Source organism: Mus pahari, unplaced genomic scaffold, assembly GCF_900095145.1.
Source record: "Mus pahari unplaced genomic scaffold, PAHARI_EIJ_v1.1 scaffold_10729_1, whole genome shotgun sequence".
Lineage (NCBI taxonomy): Eukaryota > Metazoa > Chordata > Mammalia > Rodentia > Muridae > Mus > Mus pahari.
The window spans coordinates 15,554-32,498 of NW_018393170.1; the positions used below are offsets into that span (position 1 = coordinate 15,554).

Here is a 16,945-nt window from a genome sequence, read left to right on the forward strand (position 1 = left end):
TTCTTCTATCAGTGTACACAATGACTTTGAAATAAAGTCCATCACTGGGCTTGGATCTCACACTCTTGCTAGACTGATTTGCCAATGAGTCCCAGTCATCACANTGTCCTACATCTAATAGGTGGGTTTATTGATTGACTACCAAAACAACCCCTTTCGCAGTTATGGATATTAAACACAGATCCTAGTGGTGTGATAAGAACTTCAAGCACAGAGCTAAATCTACAGCCCCACTAAAAATGATTAAATATAAGGTAAACTCTGACTTGAACAAACACAGAACATCACACAAGCCAGAAGTGAATCTCTATGAGGACCAGGATCACTTTCCAAAAACCAAAGAACCCTTGAGACTGTGGAACCCTAGACTCAGGGCTGACACTCAGTAAGATTTCCTTCATAGAACATGATGTGGGATTCAAGTAGAAATCAGGCAGGGCCTGTGACCCATGAANAGATGACTTTCAGTCTCTCCATGAACCTTACACAAACCATATGGAACAGAATCATCACTGACTCACCTGTGATGCTGGTGACAAATGTGTGTAAAGCCTCAGAACTGAGACATGAGGGCAATGTAACTAGTGACACAGTGAGCTTCACTTTGCTGCAAACTGCTTCAGAACCACTCAAAGGGTAACACCTCCTTTTTGTATCTCTGTACTTATTATGTCTTGGGAGGTAGAGTTCCCCAATAATTTAACACTGATGTCTGAGAGTTATGCAATAACAGATGGATCACTTATTCTAAGTTGTTCCTCATCAAAAGAAATCAGCTCTGGCACTTTGACCCTAAATATAACAATATTTCACAAAGGCATTCTGGAAATATATGGATGGAGTCATTACAAAAGAATAGGGGGATCGATGGCTATACCACCGTGAATGCATCAGATACTGTCTATACAAGTAGGATGGTATTAGATGCCAGGTGATGATGTTCATTCAATCAAACCAAAATTCAACCTGAGGAAAGGTCTAAGTTTGTCAGATTGTCCTGAAGATGTGTTGCCTATGATAATGGCAGAGCTGGAACTGTAATACATTGGTTTCCTGTGAGTTCTAGAGAAATAAAGGAATAGTCTCTGTTGTCCTAGGTTCACCATGTTGGCAGGGATCTAGAAGATGCTAGCAGGGACCATCATGGCTGCTTCTACAGAGTCATTCTATATTCTCTGTCCTGCTCTGCCNTCATCAGGTCCATCCACCTATGTGAGGACACTGGTTCTGCAAGGGAGATGAGGTGACATGTCCAAGCTGTAAGTGTTTCAGGCTTTCAGAAGAGGGACTAAGACATGTCAGGTAGGAGATGTATGACTAATGGTGATGTNGCTTGTCCCCAGGTGTCCTGTCCAAGGTGCATCTGAAAGTCAGGACCTGATCTGGTGCAACCCTCACAGACCCTGTCCATCACATGCACTGTTTCTGGGTTCTCATTAACTGACTATCATGTACACTGGATTCACCTCCTACCAGGAAAGGTTCTGGAGTGGATGGGAGTCATATGGAGTAATGGAAGCACAGCATGTAATTCAGATCTCAAATCGCGGATCAGCATTGGCAAAGACACCTCCAAGAGCCAAGTTTTCTTGAAAATGAACAGTCTGAAAACTGAAGACACAGCCAGGTATTACTGTGTAAGAGACATAGTGAGGGAAGTCCAGTGTGAGCCTGCACAAATACTTCTCTGCAGGAATGCTCACAACCAGCAGGGGGCGCGGAGGATCCAGAGGGACTTCCCAGGATCTCTTCTAGAATCTAGGGAGTTCTGACCTGTGTTATCAGCATTTGTTTCCATGTTAGAGTTGGGAGTTTTCCTTCCAGCCACAGAGATTCTTTAGAGCCCACTCTACTATATTTGTTTGTTCACACAGCGGAAGGATTTGTTAAATGATTCTATATTCTAACAGGGTCAAACAAAAAGAAATTATTGAGTTGATATTTACCCCACCCAAAAAAAATATCCCTCAAAGTGGACATCTGTGTCGGTGAGGAAAACCAGGGAGATTTTGGAATAGATTATTTCTCTCCCGACTGTAGTTTTAATCACCTTTCAGCCATTTAGTTGAAGTTTAAAGTTAATTGTATGCACCTTCCCTAACATGGAGTTTTCAAACACATGTCCACAATTTAATTATGACACAGTTATCATTATGAATGCTAACTCATAAGATCTCTCTACATATATGAAAAACATAATATGCTGTTATTAGGTATAGCTAACAAACATACATATTATTATTGAAATAATCCTTCCCATCTAACCGAACATTCTTCTCATTCTACACTGTCTATGCTGCGATCAGCCTGCCCTAATTTTACCTTTCCTCAGATCAGTTCTTTGTGTTTCACTTNATAAGATGGTTCCTGGTTGTTACTGAAAATGTGTCCTCCATGTTCACACTGATTGATGTGATGTGCAGTCCATTGAGAACAGAGCCGCAGCAAAACTGATAAGGAATGTCATCATTGTTACTCCAGGTGCTACAGAAATAGCTCAGTGGTTAAGAGAGAATATTGTTCTTAGAGGGTTCCAGGTTAAATTCATGATGCGCACAATGTGTACCACATAAAAAAACGTACATACAGAAAACTCAGGATAAATGTGGCCTCCATGAGCACTACACTGCTCCAACAAACATATATGCATATAATTAAAGATAAATAATTTAGAAAAATTGTTAATCTAATGCTAGGAATTAGTCAAAGAGAAAGTCCTTGTGTCATGTACATATGTGTAGTAGATTTAATTGTTAAAAATTCAAGAATACATTCCTCGATCCACATTAAAAATTTGTCATGTGCAAGCCAGACAGTGGCAAATGCTAAGCTTATACCTAGAAACACAATTATGTGTGTGTGATATTTAATTGCACAATAATACCAGGACACATAACAATATGGAAACAAAACAGGTTTTATGCACGTGCTCTAAGGAAAACTAAATGGAGTGTGGTGAAATCTTAATGAAAGAAAATATGAATATGAAACCTCCATATTTTGTCAAACTCTGTAACTTAAAACAGTGTCTTTAATATCTTATGTCTGCTATGAAGACTTTCTTCTGCCCATGTCCAATTGAGAGCATGCTACAGCAGGAAGACATACAAATATTACTTCTCTGCACCCATGAAAATCAGCTCTGTCCTAACACTGCAGCTCTGACAGGAGCCCAGCTCTGGATTCCCAGGGCCTCACATTCAGTAATCAGCACTGAACACAGACCACTCATCATGTAATTTGGGCTCAGCTTGGCTTTCCTTGCCCTTATTTTAAAAGGCAATTCACAAAGACAAGATTCTGTCTGTTGCGTGCACATGAGAAACAGAAAAAAATTGTTTTGTTTCTCTCTTTTGTTTTCTTTTGTTAGTAACAGTTTCTGACTCAGAATTCTCTGTCTGAAGGTGTCCAGTGTGAGGTGAAGCTGGTGGAGTCTAGGGGAGGTTTAGTGCAGCCTGGAAGGTCTGTGAAACTCTCTGTGCAGAATCTGGATTCACTGTCAGTGACTACTGGTTGCCCTGGGTTTGCCAGGTTCCAAAGAAGGGGCTGGAGTTGTGGGGGCCATTAATTTTTCATGGTGGTGGTAGCACATCCTATGCAGGCACCTTGAAGAAGTGGGTTGGGTCTAACATATTCAGAATCAATATTTAAAGATTCTAATCATTAAAGACATCACTTTTGACCAAGTATACATGCAGCATGCAACTGAGGTGTGTGGTGGTTTGAGTTTGATGGCCCATGGAAAGAGAAACTATTAGGGGTTTTTAGGAGTACCCATCGCTTGTTGTAGGAAGGACATCACTGTAGGGGTAGTCTCTGTGGCCTAAGTTCAAGCTCTACCCAGGGCAGAATAGAGCCCCCTCCTGCCTGCAAGTGGAAAGAGTGTCTCTTCCTGGCAGCCTTCAATTCAAGTTGTAGGATATCAACACTTCTAACACAATGACTGAAAGCATGCTGCCATGTTTCCCAACATAATAATAGACTGAACCTCTGAAACTTTAAGCCAGCCTCTAATAAATGTATTCTTTAATTACACTGAACTTGGCTATGGTGTCTTTACACAACAGTAAAATAGAAACAAATAGAAGGTTCTAACTCTCTGTACTAGAGGACCAGCTCTATGACCTTGGTGTTGTACCTAAATTATTGAACAAACACTATAGACAAGTTGTATGGCCAAAAATCAACCCCTTTCTAAAAATCTGCTTATCTGGAACCATATTGATTAGATTCCTTTTCTGCACTCATTTCCCCTACTCGTGTAGACATCTGGAGATATGCTCAGATTCCCTGAACTTCTTGCTGTCAAAAAAAAGACCTCCAATTTGTAGATAGTTCTCTTCCTAAATTCATCATAACTACTTATCCATATATCCAGGTATATCATGTAGTTTTAAAAAACAAACCAATCAGTGCTAAACTGGGTAAGAGCCTACATCATTGGTTTATGTCTCTTCATAACCTGGTGCGTAGCCAGAGACCAAGACTGCATGTTTCTACTAGGCCACACCTCTCCCACAAATGCTGGCTCTGCCTCTCTGGTGTTCCAAGGTCATTGATCTCTGGGTCCCCCAGGAACACTAAGAGTGCACTCTTGCCAGCCTATACACTACTGTGGTAACTTCTCCCCTGGAACTCCTTGCTCAATCCAAAGCCTGGCCAAATTCCTCCCAGCCTTTGTTCTTTCTTTCAGGCCACCCAAGTCATCTTGAATGGAAAACAACACAAAATCAGATGATACAACTGCTGGGCTCAGAATCAATCACTCTAAACTCATCAACTATTTATGTTGGAAAAATTTCCAACATAGAAGCTACCACCAGGTCTAAGAATTACTCATCTACATGTTGCTTCCTCTCACTCCGAGCCTAACCATAAAAGTGCAGTTTCTTCCTCCCATGTCCCCTCTTTCTCTCAGACCCTAAAGCTCCACCTCCTCCTCTTTTCCCAGCAAGTGGCTACTTGTCCTCTTTATTATCTAATCAATCAATTAGGGGAAATTTCCCCTGAATACAGGAAATTTGTTGTATCAGTCAAAGAAAAAGTAAATCTAAAAATTCCTTACAAATACATGTAAGAAATCCAAAAATACCATGAAAAGACCTAATCTGAGAATAGTAGGAATGGACAACAACCCACCTACAAAACTTTTGACCCTAAATCAGTTCTGTCTAAAAGAAATCTAGGGACACGTATGGAGCAGAGACTGAGGGATTGGTCAAACAATAACCTGTTATACTTGAGAGAGACCCAAATTGGCATACACCAGTCACTGACATTATTAATGATATTCCATTATGCTTACAGACATTTCTCTAGCATTACTCTTTTTTGAGAGCCTTTACACAGCATCTTATTGAAACACATGCAGATATCCAGAGCCAAACATTGGATGGAAATTGGGAACCTTGGAGAAGAGTTGGGAGGATGATTGAGAAACCTCAAATGGATAGCAACCCCACAGAAAGACCAACAGAGTCAATAAACCTGGACGCAAGGGAGATCTCAGAGACTGATCACCAACCAAAAAGCACAGATGGCCTGGATCGATTGCCCTGGCACACATGTAGCACAGGGCTGCCATGTCCTGCTTCAGTAGGTAAAGATGAGCCTAATGCTTCAGAGACATGATATATCAGCATGCAGCAACATGCAGGAGCTTCCCACTATCTCAGAGGTGAAGGGGTGGAGATGGGCAGAGGGATCCTGAAAGGGGACAACGGGAAGAGGCAACATTTGGGACAGAAAGAAAAGAGAGAGAAAGATAAAGAGAGAGATGAAGAAAGGAAACAAACAAAGAGGAAGAGAGAGGACAGGGTAAAAAGAGCCTTGGAGAGATCAGGGATTCAGTGCACATGCCTAAACATAATAAAAAGCAATGCACATAATGGCAGCAAGTCAATAGCGAACATTGAATTAAATAGAAAGAAATTTAAAGCAATTCACTAAAGTCAGAGACAAAGTTGCCCGATCTCACACTATTTGTTCAATAATGTTCTTTAAGTTCTAGCTAGGGCTGTAAGACAACCACAGGAGATCAAGAGGATACAAAGTAGAAAGAAAAATTCAAAGTATTGTAATTGGTGGATGATATGATAATATACATAAGTGACCTCAAAATTATTCAAGAGAAATCTGACAGCTGATATGTACCTTCAGCAAATTGACTAGAAACAAAATTACTTCATAGAATTCAGGAGCCCTCCTTTATAGAAAAGATAAAGTAGCTGAGAAAGAAATTAGGAAAATTACATTTTCACAATAACCAAAATTAATGTAAAGAAAGTTGATGTGAAAGATGTGTGTGGCAAGAACTTCAAGTCCCTAAAGAAAGAAATAAAAGAACTCAGAAGATGGAAAGAACTACAATGCTCATTGATAGGCAGAATTAACATAATGAAAATGCCAATCTTAACAAATCAATCTACAGAGTCAGTGCAATTCCTTTCAAATTTCCAACCCAATTTATTACATGCCATGAAAAAAATCTCAACTTCATGTAGAAAAACAAAAAACTGAGGGTAATTAAAACAATCCTGAAAAAAGAAAGAACTTCAGGAGGGATCACCATCCCTGACCTCAAGCTGTACTACAGAGCAATAGTAATATAAAGTGCATGGCATTTGTTTAGAAATAGAGATTATGATCAAAGGAATTGAATCGAATATTCTGAAATAATTCCACACATGTATGGACACTTGATTTTTGACAAAGAATCCAATAATCAAAATAAAAATCATAATAAAAATGCATCCCAAAACAAAAGATACTAATCTAAATGCAAATAGATTGATATCTATCATCCTGCAGGAAATTCAAATCAAAGTGAATTGCAGACTTCAACCTAATACTAGATTTACTAAATAAAATTGAACAAAAAGTGGAGAATAGTTTTGAACTCACTGGTGCAGGCGACAATTCTCTGAATAGAACCGCAATGGCTCGGGTAACACACTGCAAATGACCTGCATGGGATGTACTCACTGGTAAGTGGATATTAGACACAAAGTGTAGAATACCAGTGATAAAACCCACAGACCACAAAGAGCTTAATAAGACGGAAAGCCCAAGTATGTACAATCCAATATAGAAGGAGGGACAAAATAATTAGGGGAGGCAGAGAGAGAGAGAAACCTCTGATGGGAAATGGGAGAGGAAGATAGAAAGGCAGAAAGGATCAGGTGTGGGGAGTCTGGAAAGCAGCCTAGAGGTCCAAGAAAATGAATGTAAATATTCAGCTGAATGGAAGTGGGAGACAGGGGGAACCTCTGGAATGTCCAAGAGACCTGGGATGTGAGAGGCTTCCCAGATGATAATCTTAGCCTTAATGCCCAACAGAGGGTAGATAGACTCTGAAGAGATCACTTCCAATAGAGGCAGAGGGCCCTGAGTGGTTGGATGGGGTCCCCAACCTACCCTCAAAATTGTCACTATCATAGCAATTAGGACAATGCAAATCAAAACACCCTGAGATTCTATCTTATATCTGTCAGAATGGCTAAGATCAAAACCTCAAGTGATATCTTATGCCGGCAAAGTTTCAGCGAAGGAAAAATCTACCTGTGGCATGTGGGAATGCAAACTCTTTGGAAGTATATTTGATTGTTTCTCAGAAATCTGGGAGTAGTTCTACCTCAAGACCCAGCTATGCTACTCCTGGATATATACCCCAAACTTGCCCCGCTAGATCACAGAGACACGTTCATAACCATGTTCATAGGTACTTTATTTGTAATATACAAAACATGGAATCCAAGTAGATGCCCCTCAACTAAAGAATAGACCAAGAAAATGTGGTACATCTATGCAGTGGAATACTATTCAGCTATTAAAATCACAGACATCATGAATTTTGCATGCAAATTAAAGGAACTTGAGAATATCATCCTAAGTGAGGTAACCCAGAGCCAGAAAGAAACATATGGTGTGTACTAACGTTGATACAGCCTGACTCTATGACAGGCTGAAATTGGCAGTTCAGGAGACGAGGGCTAAATCTCTATTCCAAAAAATGGTTAAATCCACACAAGCCTAGGCAAGGCAGATACTGAAAAAAAAGCCTTCAGGATTCAGTCAGCCAGTCAGAAACTGGCCTGCCATCAGACATTGCCCCACTATCTGGCCTAAGCCAAGATGAGTGTGTCAGGAGAAGTTTCAAGACTTCCCCAGTCAGTCATTCCAGTCCCTTACCCAAGTAATGGGTCTGGAATGTCCCTAGAAATGGACCAACTAATTAAGATAGAGGTCATCTACACCAGAATTCTCCTAACATTCTTTAAATTGGGCCTAAAAGCTCACTTTTTGAACTGCATTTTCACTGGGAGACCCAGATTGTTGGACTTCTGCATAATTAAGCACTCTTTGTGTCTACATACTCTTTGAGACCTGGTTATCATTCTTCTGTGAAACATGGACCCTTCAACTTACAAATGGACATTAGCCATAAAATGCAGGACAACCATGCTACAGTCCACAGACCCAAAGTAACTGGTTAATATATAGGTCCCAAGGGAGGATGAACTAATCTCACTTAGAAGGGAAACTAAACAGTCATTGGATGTGAATTTAGTGGTGTAGAGAGGAGTGGAAAAGGTGGACAGCTATGGGGAAAGGCATAGGAATAGAAATAGGCAGGAGGCACCTCTGGTGACTAACTGCAGGTCTGTCATGGAAGATTATATGTAAAGTCAAAGGAGCTTGCTGTATCTGAGATTCCTACCAGAGAGGGATACAAGGACTGGAGTGGCCACCTCCTGTAGGCTGACAAGACTTCCAGAGGAAGGAGGAGAAAATAGAATTCACCCACAAAACCTTCAACCAAATAGTCTTGTCTGCAAGGTGTGCAATGGTAGAATCGGAATAGGAACTAAGAACAGAGCCAGATATTGACAGTCCCAACTTGAGATCCATCTCATGGGAGAGAGTCAACTTCTGACTCGATCATTGAGACACTGCTATGCTGGAAGTCAGGAATCTTAGCAAAGCTGTCTCCCAAGAGTCTTCATCCAGCAATGATAGATGCAGATGCAGAAACAGACAGCCAAACAAAAGGCGGAGCCCAGGGGGTCTCATGGAAGATAGGGAATATGTGTGATCAATTCAGAGGGGTCATAGACAGCACAAGAAGACCCAAAGACTCAACTAACCTGGGACCATGGGGACTCACAGAGCCTGAGTATCAACCCGGGAACACGCAGGACCCAGACCAAAGACCCCCCTACATATTTGTAAAAAATGTGTATCTTGTCCTCTTGTGGGTCCCATAACAAGTGGAGTGAGGCCTGTTGCAATCTCTGCTGCCTGACATTGGATCCCTTTTCCCCTATCTTTCCCAAAATGTTGAGCCACAGTCACAGAGGGTGTGCCTAGTCCTGCTGACACTATATGTCCCCAGGTGTGGTCATACCAGAGGGAACTCCCCTTCTCTAAGTGGAAAAGAAGTGGCAACGGGGGGAAGGATTTGTAAGACTGGGACTGTGAAGACAGGGCTATGACCAGGATGTAAAGTGAAAAAGATTAATGAAGAAAACTTAAAGCAAAAAAATAGTGCATATGAGGGTGCTCCTCTGAAGTAGAACAGAAGAACACATTGTATTGAAATGCCTTTGAAATTCTTTTCTCTTACACATATCCTGTGTTTATCTTCCATATGAAAAACTAAAATGCTCCAACACAGCAGACACATTTTTCTTCTAAAGAACCACTCATGGTGATCACTTGTCTGAGATGTGATTCTGCAGAATAACATAGAGATTAGGGAAAAGAGAAGAGAGATATAATGTTCTCTTAGGCAGACATCTTTCTGGCCTCCATCCTCTGACTGTGTCCTTCTTTAGGTCAGTGCATATGGACAGAAGATGTTGCATAAAAACAATATCTTGAGTAAGCAGAGAATAGAAATTGAATTCTACATGATAGACTAACTCATAATAAAAAAAAGTGAGAGCAATTGATGAAAAAAGAATGAAAAGAAATGTTGTATAGTTGGGGAGAAAGAGAACCCGGTTCCCTTTCAACATGAACATGTTAGTATATGATATTGGCAAATAGCATGTAGAATCCCAGGGAATTTCAAAGGAAGACCATGTGAGTGAGCGACTTTGGAAAGACTGAGCTGATATCTAGAAATACAGTTATGTGTGGTTTAATTCAGCTACACATTTACACTAAGGAAACATGACAGCATGGAAACAAAGTACGTTCTGTGCACAGGCATAAAGGGAAACTAAACAAAGTATGGTGAAACCTTAACCAGAAGAAAAAAATGTAACTACAATATTTTTCAAATGCTGTAACTGAAATCTAGTTTTGTGATGCCTTATATCTGGTATAATCAGAGGCATCAGCCTAGGTCCAACTCCAGAGCATGCTATAGCAGGAAGACATGCAAATAAGTCATTTCTGTGCCCATGAAAAACACCTCAGCCCTGACCCTGCAGCTCTGACAGAGGAGGCCAGCCCTGCATTCGATTCCCAGGTCCTCACATTCAGTGATCAGCACTGAACACAGACTCCTCACCATGAACTTTGGGCTCAGCTTNATTTTCCTTGTCCTTATTTTAAAAGGTAATTTATTGAGAAGAGATGACATCTGTCCTATGCACATGAGAAACAGAAAAATTGTTGTTGGATTTGTTAGTGACCGTTTTCCAACCAGTATTCTCTGTTTGCAGGTGCTCAGTGTGAGGTGAAGCTGGTGGAGTCTGGTGGAGGCTTGGTGCAGCCTGGAGGGTCCCTGAAACTCTCCTGTGCAGCCTCTGGATTCACTTTCAATAGCTATTCCATGGATTGGGTTCGCCAGACTCCGGAGAAGAGGCTGGAGTGGGTCGCATACATTAGTAGTGGGGGTAGTACCATCCACTATGCAGACTCAGTGAAGGGCCGATTCACCATCTCCAGAGACAATGCCAAGAACACCCTGTTCCTGCAAATGAGCAGTCTGAAGTCTGAGGACACGGCCATGTATTTCTGTGCAAGAGACACAGTGAGCAAATGTTACTGTGAGCTCAAACACAAACCTCCTCCAGGGCACTCAGGGCCAGCAGGGGGCGTGGAGAGCACACAAAGCTCTGATTCATAGAAGAGTTACTCTCTGTACAGTTGTACCCAACCTTCAATCCACCGTCAAAATATCCGATCCAAATTGTTCCTGTCTAAAAGTAATTCAAGGACAAAATGGAGCAGAGACTGAAGGAATGGCTGACCAGTGACCACCCCAACTTTGGATCTATCTCATGGTCAGGCACCAAACCCTGACATGGTCACTGGTGCAATATTGTGCTTGCAGATAGGAGCATAGCATGGCTGACCTCTGAGAAGCTCTATGAGCAGCTGACTGAGACAGATGCAAATACAAAGTACAACTGGATTAAGTTTGAAGACTGCTATGGAAGAGTTAGAGGAAGGAATGAAAGATCTGAAGGAGATAACAACCCCAGATGAAGACCAACAGTGCCAATTAAGCTGGATGCCTGGGAACTCCCAGAGACTAAGCCACCAGGCAAAAATCATATGCAGGCTGGTCTGAGACACCTGGCACCCATGTCACAAAGAACTGCCTTGTCTGGCCTCAAGGGCAGACTTTGAGCCTAAAGCTGCAGAGACTTGATGTCCCAAAGATGGGCAATACGAAGGTGAGCTTCTCAGAAATGTGAAGAGATGGTGGGTGGAGGAATAAATTTGTTGGAGTGAGACTGGTTGGGGACAACATATTGGTCCTAAATTTATGAAATAGTTATCTAATCAATAAAAAGAGTCCTGGGAGTAATGGAGGGCTGGATTCCTCTGTGCCTAGTTTATAACTCTACAGGGATTCTCTTTAAAAGAATACAGTGCATATAGAGTATATGTGTATGACACTAATCCGGGGTAAAATTTTCTGTAAGAACTTTATGAATAAACTTTATTAATAACATCAAAAAGTGAAAGTTGTTGCAACCCTGAACTGTATGAATGTTTATATAACTTTCTATTTTCGTTATTTACATCTGTTTTACATTTATTTATTTATTTATTTATTTATTTATTTATTTATTTCTTCTCTGTGTCTTTCTGTAGTCCTGTATGTGTTCATTTCTCTATCTCTTTATGGCTCTGTTTCTATCTCTTTCTCTCTCTCTATTATTATATCTCTCTGTCTCTTTGTCTCTGATTGTGTGTGTGTGTGTGTGTGTGTGTGTGTGTGTGTGTGTGCGCGTGCGTGTTGAGATGAGATATCTTCTTCTATCAGTGTACACAATGACTTTGAAATAAAGTCCATCACTGGGCTTGGATCTCACACTCTTGCTAGACTGATTTGCCAATGAGTCCCAGTCATCACAATGTCCTACATCTAATAGGTGGGTTTATTGATTGACTACCAAAACAACCCCTTTCGCAGTTATGGATATTAAACACAGATCCTAGTGGTGTGATAAGAACTTCAAGCACAGAGCTAAATCTACAGCCCCACTAAAAATGATTAAATATAAGGTAAACTCTGACTTGAACAAACACAGAACATCACACAAGCCAGAAGTGAATCTCTATGAGGACCAGGATCACTTTCCAAAAACCAAAGAACCCTTGAGACCGTGGAACCCTAGACTCAGAGCTGACAATCAGTAAGATTTCTTTCATAGAACATGATGTGAAATTCAAGTAGAAATCAGGGAGGGCCTGTGACCCATGAACAGATGACTTTCAGTCTCTCCATCATCCTCACACAAACCATATACAACAGAATCATCACTGACTCACCTCTGATGCTGGTGACAAAATGCGTGTAAAGTCTCAGAACTGAGACATGAGGGCAATGTAGCTAGTGACACTCAGTGAGCTTCACTTTGCTGCAAACTGCTCCAGAACCACTCAAAGGACAGCACCTCCTTTTTTTATGTCTGTACTTGTTATGCCTCGATAGGTAGAGTTCCCCAAAAATTAAATAAGACAAATCATGTTTCCTTTTAACACATCAATCCCCTTTAGTTCCTTGAAGTTTCTAACGGTTTTTTCACACTGATGTCCGAGAGAGATGGCATAACAGATGGTTGGCTTCTTCTAAGTTGTTCCTCATCAAAAGAAATCAGCTCTGGCACTTTGCACTTAATATAACAATGTTTCACAAAGGCATTTTGGGAATATATGGATGGTGTCACTACAAAAGAAAATGGGAATCTATGGCTGTAACATGGTAAATAAATCAGATACTATCTAAAAAAGTAGGAGGGTATTACATGCCAGGTGATGATGTTCATTCAATCAAACAACTGTTAGACCTAGGAAAAGTTCTAAGTTTGTCAGATTGTCCTGAAGATGTGTTGCCTGTAATAATGACATAACTGGAACTGCAATACATTGTTTTCCTGTGAGTTCTGGAGAAATAAAGGAATAGTTTCTGTTTTCCTGGGTTCACCGTGTTGGCAGGGATTTAGAAGATGCAAGCAGGAACCATCATGGGTGCTTCTGCAGAGTGATTCTACATTCTCTGTCCTGCTCTGCCATCATCAGGTCCATCCACCTATGTGAGGACACTGTTTCTGCAAGGGAGATAAGGCTTTAACACCCACAAGAAATTCACAGCCACAACTGCACTAATGAATGGGTGGATAACTGGAAACGGTGGTTCAGACAGACTGATGATGCCTGAGACTGACAATTTTTCTTATTTCATCTCAATTTACAACACAACTTGATTAATAATTTCTAAGATATTTTGATAATTGATGTCTTCTCAGAGCCAAACAACAAAGTTCTCATAATTTCTGTACCTTTGTAAAATAGATGAACATACATGTATAGCAATGCAGTAAAAGGAGACTTGGGAACCATGGAGAACAGGGTGGAAGATTGCAGAACTAAAGCAAATGAAGAGAGGAGTCATGTGTCATTAAATCCCTGAATTTCCATAGGAGCTACAATAATAGGCTTGACCTGTCTACAATATATGGATCATCACCATTGCTCCATCTTACTTCTTTGAATATGTCCTCCTTAATTTCACTGGCCAAAGGAGTGTTAGAATGTGGGTTCTTCACAAATGTTTAAATTACTGTTCTTTCCCAGTGGTCACCTCACTCCAATCGGGGTCACATTTCAAATTTTCCTATAAGTATACATAGGAAGCATCAACATTGTCTCATGTCATGAGAGCCTTTAAAATGATATACTCAACCTAAGTGAGTAGGCCAAAATTTTGACTTACTTGCTTGCAGGTCTATAAGGTGCTAAATACAGAATATTTTTACTGTCCCATAATGTTCTGTGCATACCCATGGATGCCTAGCCAAGGTTAGAAACATGTATCTAATAAGGAAGGAGGTCCCTGCAGTGGCTACACTCTGAGATCACCTCCTGCCAAATTATACCAGAGTGTTTTACGTAGTCTTGAAAACACTAGGTCAAATATGTTGCCATTCAGATATGAAAACTGTGTGCAGGGGTGGGGGTGCATTTAGAGGACTTTGGGGAAAGCATTTGAAATGTAAATGCAATAAATACCTAATAAAAATTGAAAAAAAAGAAAACTGTGCAACCATTCAGAAACACAGTGGTCAGGACCACTGGGATGTAACCCTGTAGTTCAGCCCACATTAATCTCACATCTTTTCTGTGGTTTCAGTAAAGAGCACACATGTTTGGAACACCATCTCCACTTTCTATGCTTATCCTTACGCATCAGACTTTGCCTATAGTTTCCTACCAAGCACAAGTTCCTGTCTTGATTTCTTTTTCTAATGAATAGCAATACAGAATTGTTGGCCAAATAATCACTTTCACCCCAAGTTGATTTGTCATAGTGTTTCATCACAGCAGTACTAACTCCCAGTAAGGCTTCTGGTTCCCCTGCAGCTCTTCTATGTAGGCCTTTTGATGAAGTTCCAGACTTGGGGCTTTTATCTGACTGTTGTCCTGGTTACTTCATGTTCATCAATAGAATATTGTGCTCATTTTCAATAATCATATTAAGTTACCGAATTATAGGATCTTCCAAAAAAAAAAAACTATATAAAATGTGTGCATTCTTTAAGAAAAATATGTGTCCTTGGAGGTAAGTGAAGGAAAGAGTGGAGGGTGTTGGGTAATGGAAGACTGGCTAATACAGGAAGGTCACAGAATTGAATGAAAGCATTTTGTTTCACCCTTCTGGTCTGCACCAGCACCAGGTCACCTAGGGCGCAGACTTGGCGGAAACACACACTGTCCCTAGCGGACTGCCAAAGTGATCGCTGGTGTGTGGAACACAACTTCTGCTCCAATCCAATCACCACAGGACCTGAGACAACACTAGGGAAGCAGAGAACTGGCCTGACAAGGAGCACAACTCAATTCCTGTCTGCACCAGCTCTGAATAACCTAGGGTGTGGCATCAGCAGATACCTCCACAGACCCTAGAGGACTGCCCACAGGATCTTAGGATCCCTGGTGAGTAGAACACAACATCTGCTCCAATCCAATAGTGACTGGCCTGTGTCAGCAGGAACAAGAGCACCAGAGCCTTTCTAGACCAGAGGCTCAGGTTCCATTTGAACAGTTCTTGCTTACCTTGGTTTCAAACAGACCAGACAACTCCACTGTCCTCAAAGGAGACACAACTTCCAAGTACTGTAACACACCCAGGATCTTAGGACAACAGGATCCCAGGATAACAGGAGCTGGGTCACACTAGTGTTTGAGTGTCTCAGAGGAGCTTGACTGCCAAGAACACAGACACACCCAGAATATCAGGTTCACAGGAGCCCACAAGCAAAGAATCACAGAGAAATCTGGACTCTGAGAAGGCCTGAATCAAATGTGATTATAGGAAGGACAGGCTCCAATCAGATATATTGAGGACAGCAAGCACTAGAGATAATCAGATGGCAGGAGGCAAGCATGAGAACGGAAGAAACAGAAACCAAGGTTACTTACATCATCAGAACCAAACTCTCCCACTATAACAAGCCCTGAATAAACCATCACACCACAAAAGCAAGACATGGATCTAAAGTCACTTCTCATGATGATGGTGGAGGACTTTAAGAAGGAAATACTGGAAATCACAGGTAAACAGATGGAAGATTTTAAAGAGGAAACACAAAAATCACTTAGAGAGTTACAGGAAAACACTATCAAAAAGGAGATGGAATTGAAGAAAAACCATCCGGGATCAAAAAATGGAAATAGAAACAATAAAGAAAACCAAAAGGGAAACAACTCTGGAGATAGAAACCCTAGGAAATAAATCAGGAACCATAGATGCAAGCATCAGCAACAGAACACAAGAGATGGAAGACTGAATCTCAGGTGCAGAAGATTCCATAGGGAACATGGATACAACAATCAATGAAAATGAAAATGCAACAAGACTTAACTCAAAAGATCCAGGAAATCCAGGACACAATGAGAAGATCAAACTTATGGATAATAGGAGTAGATGAGAATGAAGATTATCAACTTAAAGGGACAGCAAATATCTTCAACAAAATTATAGAAAAAAAAATTCCCATACCTAAACAAAGAGAAGACCATGAACATTCAAGAAGCCTACAGAACCCCAAATACACTGGAAAAGAAAAGAATTTCCTTCCGACACATAATAATCAGAACAACAAATGTACTAAGTAAAGACAGAATACTAAAAGCAGTAAGAGAAACAGGTCAAGTGACATAAAAAGGCAGGCCTAGTAATTACTCCAGACTTCTCACCAGAGACTATAAAAGCCAGAAGATCCTGGACAGATGTTATACAGACCCTAAGAGAATACAAAAGCCAGCCCAGGCTACTAAGCCCAGCTAAACTCTCAATTACCATAGATGGAGTAACCAAAGTATTCCATGACAAAACCAAATTCACACAATATCTTTCCACAAATCCAGCCNTTCAAAGGATAATAACAGAAAAACAGCAATATAAGTACAGAAAACACACCCTAGAAAAAGCAAGAAAGTAATCCTTCAACAAACCTAAAAGAAGACAGCCAAGAGA

At 40.8% G+C, this 16,945-nt stretch overlaps 1 gene segment (V, D, J or C); it reads left to right on the forward strand.

The window, feature by feature from the left end:
- Positions 1-10,520: 10,520 nt before the first annotated feature.
- LOC110315382 lies at positions 10,521-13,171 on the forward strand (the record flags this gene model as incomplete). The annotated part of the segment is given in 3 exon segments: positions 10,521-10,566; positions 10,674-10,984; positions 13,068-13,171. Coding segments are annotated over 3 exon segments (461 nt in total), but the record flags the coding sequence as incomplete, so codon positions are not given.
- Between the last annotated feature and the right edge of the window lie 3,774 nt (positions 13,172-16,945).